Raw genomic sequence first — 14,383 nt, forward strand, 5'->3', positions numbered from 1 at the left:
GATACTTTTAGGATTCCGTCCAACATACCTATTGCTGGCAAGGTGGTAGTAGGTGGAAAGTCACAAAAGGGACGAGAAGGGGGCTGATTCTTAAAGGAACAATACAAGACAGCGAAGAAAAGTTTCTTGGGTTTCCAAGAAAAGGTGCTGCCACACCTCTGGCAAGAAAGAGCGCTCCTTCTTTCCTATGCAAAGAAGTTCATCAGGCCAATAACTTTCATGCTACACCTCTTTTAGTTTTTATTCTCCCTTCCGACCCCTCAGCGCCCTCCAAACTTTCCAGAGGGAGAGCAGGGGCTGGGAAAGGCGAAGAGGGAGGGGCCGAGGGCGCAGGCACGGCGCGCTCAGGTGTTAGGCAGGGCGGCCCCGCCCTACCCTGCCCCGCCCCGCCCCTCGGCGCACACCTCCGGGGGGCGGGGCGGACCTGGGGAGGGGGCGGGGCGGACTTGGAGGGGCCGGAGGCGGGGTCTCAGGGTGCGGCCGCGCGAGGTGGCAGGGGCCCCTCCGGCTCCCGCGGGACGCCACGGAGGAGTGCCCGCTGCCTGCAGGAGGTAACTGGCCTCGCCGCGCGGCGTGGGGCGGGGGCGCCCGGGGAGCCGCGCGTGGAGAACCCGCGCAGGGCGACGGGCGGCAGGTTTCCGGCGGGGAGGGGACCGCGGGCTCAGGTGCGCCGTGGGGCCGCTCCCGGGCGCGCAGCGTGGCGCGGGCCTGGCGCAGCCGCTGCTGTCCCGGGCCGCCGGGTCGGGCTCCGGGAGTGCGCGGGGGCGGTGCGAGAGCGGCCCCAGCCGCAGCGGAGGAGCCCCTCGCCCCCCGCCCCCAGCCTCAGGGGGCGTACCGTTCTGTTTGAGTTTTCATCTCCGTTAACTCTTTAGACTTGTCGCCTGGAGTGGGGGGGCCCCGGGGACCGTTCCCGGGTCTCCTCAGCAACGCCTGCTCTCAGGAGCCCTGGGGGAGGTTTGGGACCCCTCAACGGCGGCGTTCACCGTGGGCGGGGCGAGGGGGGCAGTGACTCGGGGAGGGGGCCGAGACCGGGTCCCCGCCCTGCCGGGGTCTGCTCTGCGGGAGCCCCGGGACCGCAGGGAAGGGAGACCCTAGCTAGCTCCGGCGGGGCCGGCCGTGCTCCCCTCTCTCTGCCCCGCCCGGGTGGGCTCTGGGCAAAGAGGGAACGAGGGAAGCGAACTTCTTTGCCTGGAGAGTCGGATAAGAACAGAGTTCGCTGAGTATCTCTTATCTGTGATGTTTCCGAAACTTTTAGAAGCAGAGAAGGGCTGTTCAAATGTCACTTCCCTATGGTTTTTGCAAAACACGAATTCTTGATTTTAGATTTGGCTTCTGTCTCTTCCAGTTTTTGTTTTTGTTTTCCTTCTCTTTTGCTGTCGCTTCCTTTAAATAAAAGGGAAACGGTAGGCTGATTTGTGGGGTATATTGCACCCAGATAGATGCCAAGCCAAAAACATCGATTCCTTTAGAATATTTAAAATATAGCATGTGAAAGGATTGCTTTGGTTTTTAGGATACTGTTCTGATTCTCACTCCAGGTAGGCATATAGTAGAATTTTTTTTTTCTCTGATTAATACTGTAAAAAGTAGCCTGGAAGATATTGAGAGTTAACAACACCCCCTATTTGCCCATTTAATATTTTGATATGTAACTTTACTGTGGCTAAAAGCTGCTTTTTCTGGAAGGAAATGTTAATATTGCTTGCCCTTGAGAGCTGGGATTGGAGGAGATTTACCTTTTATATCTTGTGTTTTGTAGTTTTTGTCAATGACTGAGTTACCTCCACAACTGGAGGAAAAAGTCTTTATAAGAATTTGTGTTTCTTTAAACGCTTCAAGAAAAATATTTCAAAAGTAGCTCTTGTATTTTATTGGGTCCACTTGAATTATCATTGTATTCATGAATAAAGGTAACAAATTGAGAGATTAATTCAGGTTGAGAGAAAAGGAGTGAGGTTCTTGTAAAACGTCCAGCAGACCTGTTTGGTTGGCAGATGTGTTAGTATTGGGATTTTCTGAAGTGAAAAGTTGTAAATGTTAGAAGCGTGGTGGATTTGGGGTTGTTAGTGCTGTGGGAATGGAAGAAATCATTCAAGTAAGTAGAATGAGAAGAGAAGACCAAGGATGGGAAACACCAATATTTAAGTGATGTATAGAGACAGTTGTGGAAAGGGAGGAGAAGTCAGGAAAGGAGGAGGAAAGTCTACCAGACGTAGTTCATAGGAACCACTTTCCTGGAGAGGAAAGAGGTTTAATCAGGAACTACTCTCCTGGAGAGGAAAGAGTTTTAATCAGGAGAGAGATCTATCTCAGTCAAATGAGTCAGAAGGATCTGGAAAATAGGAGCTGATTAAGTGTATCTTGGCTTTGGTAGTTAGGATAGGAGGTCATTGATCTCAGCAAACACAATTTGAGCAAAATGATAAGGATGGAAGTCAAATATGAATGAATTTGAAGAGTAAATAGAGAATGGAGAAGTAAAGATAAGGAGAGTAGAGTCCTTATTTTGAGAAACAAAGATTAGAAGGAGAAGTGACAGGGTGGTAGAAGGGAGTTTATAGTCCGTTTGGAAAGAATATAAGAACAACAGACTAATATTTTTTAAAAAAATTTTATTTATTTTTATTTTTATTTTTTTAAAGATTTTATTTATTTATTTGACAGAGATCACAAGTAGGCAGAGAGGCAGGCAGAGAGAAAGAGAGGGAAGCAGGCTCCCCTCCCAGCAGAGAGCCCGATGCGGGGCTCGATCCCAGGACCCTGGGCCCATGACCTGAGCCGAAGGCAGAGGCTCAACCCAGTGAGCCACCCAGGTGCCCCCAGACTAATACTGTTATATTAAAGTGCATTTCATGGCATTGTTCATGTCTCAGGTTTAAGTAGGAAAAGCTGGGTGCAAGTAGCTGAGCGTATTGATTAGAACTATTATAAGAAAGATTTTCATCTTTCCCCATTCAAATTATGACCACTGTCGTAGTGGTGTTTTGGTCTGGTGGGTTCAGGTGTTATCAGTGGTAAAAGAACACTTTCACAAACTGTGTTCAATGGCATTTCATCTGAGTTCCCGTACTGTGATACTCCCATTGTACATTTAAGACATGTGATTCTTGCTTGTATATCTCCATGATTCTTTCCAATATTTTATGTAGAAATCAGATATTTTAGTTAAATCAGAATTCATGAGGCATATGTCAGGGGCTTTGCTTCAATTATTATTATGCATTCAAGGGAAAACGCTCTTAGGTGAAAATTTCTTTATAATGAGCTTTACTTCAATCATCATTGAAAATTTAATTTTTTGTGCTGTTCAGACGCAGTGTTTTATGTGTATTTATGTTTGGAATATGAAAATAATAGCTAAAATGGGAGAGGCCAAAAATCCAGTGTTGCCAAGGGTATAGAGCACCTGGAACTCGTACTCTGCTGGTAGAAGTCTAAATTGGTAAATCATTTTGGAAAAATGTATCAACTACAGCAGATCATGTGGATAAACTATGTTCAAGCTATACCTGACAAAATTCTAGAAAATGCAAACTAGTTGAAAGCAACAGAAAACCGTTTAGTGGTTACTTGAGGATGAGGCAAGGGAAAGTAAGGAGGGATGTATTGGAAAGAGGTGTGAGAAAACTTGGGGTTGGTGGGTTATTCGTTTTCTTGATTGTGAAGATGCTTTTACAAATGTGTACATATGTTTGACTCATGAAATTATACATTTTATTTATTTATTTATTATTAAAAAGATTTTATTTATTTATTTGACAGAGATCACAAGTAGGCAGAGAGGCAGGCACCCCGAAATTGTACATTTTAAATATGTGCAATTTACTGCAAGTCAGTACTTAACTAAGGCTGTAAAAAAAAGTAAATAAAATAGTGGAAGAAAACGCACTATTATTTTTTCTTTTCTTTTCTTTTAAAGATACTTATTTATTTATTGGACAGAGACACAGTGAGAGACGGAACATAAGCAGGGGGAGTGAGAGAGGGAGAAGCAGGCTCCCCGCTGAGCAGGGAGCAAGATATGATACGGGGGAGTGGGGGGGCTCCATCCCAGGACTCTGGGATCATGACCTGAGCTGAAGGCAGATGCTTAATGGCTGAGCCACCCAGGAGCCCTCTTTCTTTTTTAAAAGATTTTATTTATTTATTTGAGAGAGAGAGAGCACAAGCAGGGGGCAGGAGGATGGGCAGGGAGAGGTATAGGGAGAAGCAGAAGCAGACTCCCCACTGAGTAGTAACCCTGATGTGGGGGTTTGATCCCAGGACCCTGAAATCATAATGTGAGCCTAAGGCAGATGTTTAGCTGACTGAGCCACCCTAGTGCCCCTATTTTTTTCTTTTAAATATTCTTGTTATCTTAAGGTGATTGGATTATTGATAATTTTTATTTTTTTCATATAGTTTTAAGTATTTTTCATATTTGCTGCCATGGCTATGTGTTTCTTTAACTTTTAACTGAGAAATTATTTCATATGTACAAAATAGTACTTTTGACACATCCATAGATTTAGAGTACAAATAAAAGCCACTGTACTGGGTCACCTGGTTAGGGCCTCTGCCTTCGGCTTGGGTCATGATCCCGGGGTCCTGGGATGGAGCTCCGCATCGGGCTCTCTGCTCAGCGGGGAGCCTGCTTCCTCCTCTCTCTCTGCCTACTTGTGATCTCTGTATGTCAAATAAATACATAAAAATCTTAAAAAAAAAAAGCCACTGTACTTATATCATGCTTTAGAGCTAATACGTTGTCAGTATTTTCAAGAGCCCTGATTGTATCTTTTTCTCTGCATCTTTTTCTTTCCACACTCCTTGATTTTCTGTATAGTTTTGCTACATAGTTGTGTATTCATAAATAATGTAATGTTTAGTTTTGTCTCTTCCGTGACTTTTTTTGCACATTATATTTATGAGACTCATTGGTATTGATGTTATAGTTCATTTACTTTTTATTGTTCCATATCATTCCATTGTATGACTTTACCATCGTTTATCCATCTCCCTGTTAATGGATATCTAGAGGTGTTTTCAGTTTTCTTTTTTTTTTTAATTTAATTTTTACTTTTTGCCATTAAAAACCTCTGTTATGGCCTCTTTTTTTTTTTTTTTTAAGATTTTATCCGTTTACTTGAGAAACAGAGTGTGTGTGAGTAGGGGGAGGGGCAGAGGGAGAAGGAGAAGCAGACTTCCCACTGAGCACAGATTGCAGCACGGCAGCTTGATCCCGGGACCCTGAGATTAAGACCCAAACTGAAGGCAAATGTCCAGCTGACTGAGCCACCCAGGTGCACCTGTTAGGGCCATTCTAATCCATGTCTCTGCCTAGGAGTAGAATTGTGGGTCTTCTGTTCTGTTAGATAATGCTGAGTTGTTTTATAAAGTGGTTGTACCAGTTTATACTTTCACAGGCAGTGTGTTAAGTGTTCATTTAAAAAAAATTTTTTTTTAATTTGACAGACAAGAGATCACAAGTAGGCAGAGAGGCAGGCAGAGAGAGAGAGGGGGGAAGCAGGCTCCCTAGTGAGCAGAGAGCCCGATACGGGGCTTGATCCCGGGACCCTGAGATCATGACCTGAGCCGAAGGTAGAGGCTTTAACCCACTGAGCCACCCAGGCACCCCTTAAGTGTTCATTTTGTTCCCTTCCTCAACATTTGAGGCATTTGTACAATATTTGTAGTTATCTGAATTGTTTCTTTTCAACAGTCTGGTGGGTGAGAATTGGTACTCCATTAGAGGTTTAATTTACATTTCCCAAACCTTCCATAATTCCTCTTCCATGAGATGTCTGTCTTTTGCCGATTTTTTTTTAACTTTTATAATTTGATTTCTAGAAGTTGTATTTATTTACTTGTGGTACTAATTCTTATCAGTTATGCATGTGGCAAATATCTTTTCCCCAGTAAGTGGCTTGTCTTTTACTTTATGTGGTGATTTTTCTGTTTGTTTACTTTATGTGGTTTTTGGTGGATGCATTCTATAGTGTGGTTGAATGTGTCAGCCTTTTCCTTTACAGTTTGTGATTTTGGCATCTTGTTTGACACATCTATCTCTCCCTTGAGGTTGTAAAGATATAGTCTGATATTTTCTTCTGAAAGCTTTAAAATACTGCCTTTCATATTTATGTCTTAAATCCATGTGGCATTGATTTTTGTGTGGTGTGAGGTGGGGATCCAGTTTCATTTTTTTTTCCATTATGGGTAATCAGTTTTTCCCAGAATCATTTACTGAATATTCTGGTTTTCCTCCCGGTGATCTATAAGCATCATATGTCAAGTTTCTATATATGTGTGCATATGTTTCTTTGTTTGGTCTCTTTGTGTATCCTTGCCTGCAATCTTATTTACTTTAGTTGTGTAAAGAGACAGGATACCTAAAAGAATGAGTCATCTACTCATAGTTCTTTTAAAACTAGACTTCCCTTCCAATTAATTTTTTTCTAAAGTAGACTTTTCTTTGGAATATATTTTTAATCTTAAATATCTACTGTAATCCACTGAGGTCACATGTAATGCTGAAGCTACTTTATTTTTTTATCATTTATTTAATTTTTTTAGAGAGGGAAATGGGGTAGGGATGGAGAGAGAGAGAGAGAGTGCGAGCGAGCGAGAGAGAAAGAAAATCTCAAGCAGGCTCCACTCCCAGCATGGAGCCCCACATGGGGCTTGATCTCACAACCCTGAGATCATGGTGTAAGCTGAAATTGAGAGTTGTATGCTTAACTGACTGAGACACCCAGACGCCCTGTAAAACTGAAAACTGAAGCTACTTTAATGTAGACTGTATCAGGCTGTCTTTGGTTTTTGCAAATCCTGTCCTAACTCACTGGAGTTCATTTTAACTTGAGAAGTAAATATAGAATTTTCATTTTGGGAATATAGTTAAGATATTTAGGAAAACCTTCACACTGCAAATAGCTAAGAATACTTTATTTAAATTTTTAAAAAAGTTACTTAGGAATTAATATGCCAAAATATAAAAGAAAGCTGAAAATCTGAGAGTAAAGGAGCCCTTAAGCCTTATTTGCTCTGAGAGCGTTTGCTAAACTGGGGGTACTTAATTAGATATGATTAAGAACTTGGTGAATTTGCAGGAGGCATAGTTAGAAGTCAGCCCCGGGCTTATTCAAGGCAAGCTAACAAAAGACTCTCTGCTTTTAATTCTGAGATTCCCAAAGGTGTGTGGTCAAGGACTAAAACTCACCTTACCTCTTTCAAAGATCTGTAAGGAAAGTTGCCTTGATGCCTAGTAAAATGAGGGAAGAAAACCTGTCCTCGGGAAATTGTAATAACCAGTGCGTGGGCAGTGGTAGGGCCTGGTTCACATCACCTTGGTGGTCCAAAAACATTTCATGGTGTAATTTTTTTAATATCTTATTTTTCTTTATATATAATTCACATACCATAAAATTCACCCTTTTGAGGTGTACAGTTCAGTGGTTTTTTCATGTGTTCACAAAGCTGTGTAACTATCATCACTAATTCTAGAACATTTTTCTTTAGCCGGGAAAGAAACCTTGTACACATTAACAGTCACTCCTCATTTCCTCCTCTCCCCCCAACCCCTGGCAGTCACTGATGTACTTTCAGTTTCTATGGCTTTGCTTATTCTGGGCATTTCATATTAATGAAATGATACAATATGTGGTCTTTTGTGTCTTGCCTTTTTCACTTAGCATAATGGTTTTAAGGTCTATCCATGTTGTAACACACATCAGTATTTCATTCCTTTTAATGGCAGAATAAGATTCCCTTCTGTGGATGTAACACATTTTATTTTTCTGTATGTTAGGTGATGGACATTTGGGTCATATCCAGTTTTTGGCTGTTATGAATAATGCTGCCATGAACATTTCTGTACAAGTTTTTGTGTGGATATATATTTTTCATTCTCGTAGTAGAAAAGACCTAGGGAGTGAATTCTTTTTTTTTTTTTTAAAGATTTTATTTATTTATTTGACAGACAGAGATCACAAGTAGGCAGAGAGGCAGACAGAGAGGAGGAAGCAGGCCCCCCGCTGAGCAGAGAGCCAGATGCGGGGCTCCATCCCAGGACCCTGGGATCATGACCTGAGCTGAAGGCAGAGGCTTTAACCCACTGAGCCACCCAGGTGCCCCATGAATTCTTGGGTCATATGGTAGTTCTGTTTTTAAGTTTTTGAGGAACTGGTGAACCATTTTCCAGAGCAGCTGCACTATTTTTCATTCTCACCAACAATCAGTGAGGGTTCCAGTTTTTCCATATCTTTGCCAACACTTGTTTTTGTCTATCTTTTTGATTATAGCCATCCTAAGTGTATGTGGATTGGTATCTCATTGTGGTTTTCATTTGCATTTCCCTAATAACTGATGGTGTTAAGCACCTTTTCATGTGTTTTTTGGGTATTTATCTGTCTGTGGAGAAATATCTATTCACATCCTTTGCCCATTTTTCAACTAGGGTCTATGTCGAGGTATGAATTTAAAATCATTTGGTAAGGGGCACCTGTGTGGCTCAGTCAGTTAAGCATCTGACTCTTGATTTCGGCTCAATTCTTGATCTCAGGGTTGTGAGTACAAGCCCGACATTGGGCTCTGTGCTGGGTGTGGAGCCTGCTAAAATAAAATAAAATAAAATAAAATAATATGGTAAACAAATGCAGATATTCTCTGAGTGTATATTTTCATCTTTGGCTTAAAAAAGTTCTACAAGTAAAATTCAAGGTCACTGAATAATTTGTCAAAGATAATCAAATGCACAGGAAATAAGACAACCTGAATAAGAATTAGCAGAAACAACAGATAGACATAAACTTACAAAATCTTACATATTGGAATTGCCAGTCATAGATTATTAAATAACCATGATGGAGGGATACCTGGGTGGCTCAGTCAGTTGACATCTAACTCTTGCTTTCAGCTCAGCTCATGATCTCGGTGTTGTGAGCTCCCAGCTCAGCAGGGAGTCTGCTTGAGATTCTCTCTCCCTCTCCCTCTGCCTTTCCTCTCAAATAATTTTTCCACTCAAATAATTAAATAAAGCTTAAAAATAATTAAATAAAGCTTAAAAATAAATAAAGCTTAAAAATAATTAAATAAAGCTTAAAAATTTAAATAACTATGATGGGCTATATTTAAGAAAATAAAAGCCAAGTTCTTTTGTTTTTTTTCTAGCTGTTTTTGAGATTTCCTCTTTATCACCGGTTTTGACCCATGTTATTATAATGTGTCTTGGCATGGTTTTCTTCATACTTCCTATGCTTGGTGTTTGTTGAGGTTCTTAGATCTGTGGTTGGTAGTTTCAAATTTGAGGAACATTGGTATTATTTCTTCAAATATTTTTTTCTGCCTCCCCCATCTCCTTCATGGACTTCGGTTACGTGTGTATTAGGCTGTTGGAAATTGTCCCATGGGCCACAGATGCTCTTTTGTCTTTATTCTTCTTTGTTCTTTGCTTCATTTTGGGTAATTTCCTTAACTATATCTTCAAGTTCATTAAACTTTTCTTTGGCAATATCTGATCTGCTTTTAATCCCCTCCAGTGTATTTTCCATCTCAGATACTGTAATTTTCATCTTTAGAAGTTGGGTCTTTTTTTCTATCTTTCATGTCACTTCTTTTTGAACATATAAAGCCAGTCGGATGGTTTTAATATCCTCAAATGTCCATGTCATTTCTAGGTGGGACCCAGATTTGATTTTTCTTTTCTTTTCTTTTCTTTCTTTCTTTCTTTCTTCCTTTTTTTTTTTTTTTTTTGCATGTTTGGTAATTTTTTATTAGATGCCAGAATTGTACTTTGTGTGCTGGATATTATTTAGATTTTTATTAATTTTTTTTTTTTTGCTTTGGAACATAGTTTTTTTGAAAATGGTTTGATCCTTTTGAGTCTTGCTTTTAAAATTTGTTAGGTGGAAAGCAGACTAGCATTTAGGGCTCTTTATTTCTCACTGAGGAAGCCATACCCTTTTGCATATTCTACCCAATATCCTGTGAATTATGTGGTTTCCCAGTTTGGTTGGCGGGGACAGGCATTAATACCAACATTCATGGGTGTTGGTATGGTTTTTGTAATCTTTTCTGGTAGTCTTTGCCCAGACTTGTAATTTGCTTGCACTCATGCTCTGATCAGTACTCTGCTGGGTACTGGAGTGGGAACTTCTGACGTTGTGCTTCTCCATACACCTCTCTGCCCTCTAGGAGTTGTCCAACCAAACTCTGTCTGCCTTATTCTTATCCACATAAACTTGTTTCCTTTGCTGCATTCCTCCCCCATAGTCCCCAGTTCATTATCGTAAAGGTCATCGACCTTTTCCCCAGAAGCAGAAATCATTTTTAAGCAGTCCTCCCACAGCCCTCTCAAGTATTTGCAGGCTGACTGGGGTCAGAAATGTGGTTTGATGAATTTATTAAGAGTTTTTATATGAGCTGGTTGTTCTGCTTTGTTCCCTTATCTATCAACTACATAGCTGATTTCCTGTTATATTCCCAGCATCATATAGGGTGCTGAGTGTGAAGTAGAAACTAAGTATAATATCGTTTCTGAAAAGTTTATATTCTAGACGGGGAGAGAGAACAAGTGTTACAAATGTCAAGAAAAATATAAATTCTTTTTAAAGTTCACCAGATGTTTACAAATGAGAGAAATTAATATAGTCTGAGTGGCCAAGGAATGCATTCTTTAAACTAGGGCTGAGAAGGGATTTTGAAAATATATAAATTTCTAAAAAATATTTATTTTAGAAAGGGAGAGAGAGAATGAGCTGGGGCAGGGACAAAGAGAAAGGGACAAGCCAACTGCACTCTGAGTGCAGGGGCCTCGATCTCACGACCCTGAGATCATGACCTGAGCCAAAATCAAGAGTTGGATGCTCCACCAACTGAGCTACCCAAGCACCCTATATGTTTTTTATAAATTTTTAAAACAAATTTGTTACAAGATGATAATGGAAGAAAAAATGCTGTTTGTAAAAGGCATATACTTAACAAGGAAAGTTCTGCACTTATATGAAAAAAACTATAAAAACTCCCAAAGATAGAAATGTGGATTTGAACAAATGTTCTGGGTAGGCATACACAGCATCTTAAGGTCAGGTTTTTCTAAAATCATTTATAAATGTAAAAGAATCCTAATGAAAATACCATTAGGTTTTTTCTCCTGGGGCTAGACAGATTATGAAGTTTATTTGCAAGAACAGATAAGCAGGATAGATAGGAAAACCTTGAAATTGAAAAGCAGTAGGGATGGGACGCTAGCCCTCCTACATATGAAATCATGTTATTATAAGCCATTATAATTTTAAAATGTGGTACAGGAAAAGACAGACCAAATGCAGAGAATAGAAGATACAGAAATAAGCCCAATTTTATGTAGAAATTTAGTCTGTAATAAAGACAGCATTCTAAAATCATTGACAAAAATATGGAATTTTAAGTAAATGGTGATGTTTTGATACTAGAATAGCCAATTGGGAAAGGAAGGATTGGCTCTACTTCTCATACTGCACACCAGGCTGTTAGTATAGAAGGTAGTAACATCATGCTAAGTATTAGAAGTAACCATGAGTGAAGTCTTTTATGACCTATGTATGGGGAAAACTTTCTTGTGACTCCAAATCCAGAAGCAAAAAGGGAAAACACAGATAAATAAAACTACATACGTGTGTATCCAAACACTCGTATGTTTCTATTTATCTGTGTGTATATATATTTATATTATAAATATGAAGATATATACATTTATATATACACACACATTCTCTTCCTTTCTTAGCATAGAGTACCATAACAAGGCAATGATACACTGGAAGAATGTTTGCCACTTAATATCATGGATAACGTGTTAATCTCTCAAATATATAAAAATCCTCTAAAACTGAGGCAGAAAATGACCAAAATAGCTTTATAGAAAGATGAGCGAGAGATAATGAACAGGGAATTAATAGAAACAAATACAGATTAGCCTTTTATGAAAAGGTGCCCACCCTCACACTGAAAGAGATGCAAATTAAAACAACACGAGATGGGGTGCCTGGGTGGCTCAGTGGGTTAAGCCTCTGCCTTCCATTCAGGTCATGATCCCAGGGTCCTGGGATTGAGCGCTCTGCTTAGCAGGGAGCCTGCTTCCTCCTCTCTCTCTCTCTGCCTGCTTCTCTGCCTACTTGTGATCTCTGTCAAATAAATAAAATCTTAAAAAACCACACAACATGAGATACCATTTCTTTCCCATCAGATAGGCAAAAGTCCAGCATTTTGACAAATAATTTGTTGGTGACCGTGTTTGGAAGCAGAGCTCGGGTATTACACTGAGAAGATGCAGCTTATGACCTGCTAAAGGGGGAGGTGTAAGTCACCTCTGGAGGTTGGTGGGTAGCTCCCTCATCATCTGAGTTCCGGCTTTGGGGAAGTGGAAACCCCCCGGGGTTGATTTGATTAAAGGCGCCATTTCAGTACACCCACACAAAAGAAGTAAAGTCAGAAGATTTGTTACTTACAGAACTGTTACTTACAGAAACAGAACTGGGGACACAGAGATGAATTAAGATTCACTATGAATTGATAACTCTTTAGTCTGGGTGATAGGGGTTTTCTTACACCATTTTGTAAACATTTGAAATTTCCTGTGAAAAATGTATGGAGTATAAGTATGCATAAATGAGGAGACTGCATTTGGAATTAAATTAGCGAGGCCAGAGTGGGCAATTGGATGTGAAGTTCTTCAACAATTTTATGTTCCTGATTAATTTATAACAGACTCCTGGGCCACCTGACTGGCTTAGTTGGTATAGCATGTGACTCTTGATCTTGGGGTTATAAATTCAAGCCCCATGTTGGTGTAGAGATTACTTAAAAAGTAAAAAAAAAGTAAAATAAAAAAAAGTAAAAAAAAAAAAAGTAAAATAAAACCTACTCCCTTTATTTCCAGTAGGTAGCTGGTATCTGAGTGTATGTGGATGTGTGTTAATACAGTGTTTAAGATGTATTTTTCTCTTAGTGTAATTCTAAATGTTAAACCAACTTATAAAGTATGAAGTTGTTTATTGGCCCCATTATAGGACCTTTGGATTTCCAAAAGAATTGATGGGAGGAAGTGAAATTTTTCTCACACTTTTTATGAGTGCCATATTTTCTTGGAGATTTTGCTTGGGCAGTGATTTGGATATACCTGGCAAAAAGGAAAATTGAGGGTGGAATTTTTTAAAATTAATTATTTTTAATTAACATATAATGTATTATTTGCCTCAGGGGTGCAGGTCTGTGAATTGTCAGGCTTACACACTTCCCAGCACTCACCCTCCCCAATGTCCATAACCAACCCAACCACCCTCTCCCTACCCGCCCCCTCCCCCGCAACCCACAGTTTGTTTTGAGATTAAGAGTCTCTTATGATTTGTCTCCCTCCTGATCCCATCTTGTTTCATTTTTTCCTTCCTTACGCCCCAAATCCCCCACTCTGCCTCTCAAATTCCTCATATCAGGGAGATCATATGATAATTGTCTTTTTCTGATTGAGTTATTCTGCTCAGCATAATAGAGGGTGGAATTTTTCTTTCTCTCTCTCTCTCTCTTTTTTTAAGATTTTATTTATTTGACAGGCAGAGATCACAAGTAGGCAGAGAGGCAGGCAGAGAGAGAGAGGAGGAAGCAGGCTCCCTGCTGAACAGAGAGCCCGACGTGGGGCTCGATCCCAGGACCCTGGGATAATGACCCAAGCTGAAGGGAGAGGCTTTAACTCACTGAGCCACCCAGGCACCCCAATTTTTCTTCTCCTCTTTTTTTCCAGATTTAACATTGAGATCGTTCAGTTAGTGATTTTTGAGTATGTCATTTTAATAACTTATAAGGAGCCTAGCTCTTACAAAATTACATATAAGATGAAAAATCTATCTTCCTCTAAACGTTTTTGCTTTGTATTCCTCATTCATCTTAGAAAGACAGATAATATGATTTATTTAGTGATACCTAATGGAATTAAGCATGATTAATTTGTTTTCTATTCTACCAACAGGTTAATACTAAAATTGGAAGTTTATCAATTGCTGAATATTGGAAATTGGATGTAATGGCAGCAGAATTTATAAAGAGTTGCTGTAGAGGATGTTTCTATGGTGGAACAGAAAAGCATAATTGTGAGTTTGGCTTCTTTTGACTTCAACAAACATGTATTTAATGTCTTTTTTATTTGTGGCATTTTGTAATATAAAGATAAGTGAGACATATTTCCTAACTTCGTGGGGGAGAAAGAAACATAAATATGAGGCATACTACGAAGTATTAAAGTACCCTGGAGTATGGAGGGAGAGAGATAAATTCAACACTAACCCCAGAGACACCCTGGGACATCACCACTGAGAGGAAGGCATTTGGTATGGGAGTCTAGAGAGGATTTTGGCAGCTGGGTCGGAAGAAGGAAGTA

At 40.1% G+C, this 14,383-nt stretch overlaps 1 protein-coding gene across 1 annotated transcript in view; it reads left to right on the plus strand.

Annotated features, from left to right (window-relative positions):
* Positions 1-463: 463 nt before the first annotated feature.
* Positions 464-14,383, plus strand: part of TC2N (tandem C2 domains, nuclear) — a 38,650-nt gene continuing 24,730 nt past the window's right edge. Inside the window, exons 1-2 of the mRNA XM_080809434.1 lie at positions 464-551; positions 13,976-14,096. Coding sequence (XP_080665560.1) covers positions 14,030-14,096 — 67 coding nt within the window. The 5' untranslated portion in view covers positions 464-551; positions 13,976-14,029. The remainder of the gene's footprint in view (positions 552-13,975; positions 14,097-14,383) is intronic.

Source organism: Martes martes, assembly GCF_963455335.1.
Source record: "Martes martes genome assembly, chromosome: 7".
Lineage (NCBI taxonomy): Eukaryota > Metazoa > Chordata > Mammalia > Carnivora > Mustelidae > Martes > Martes martes.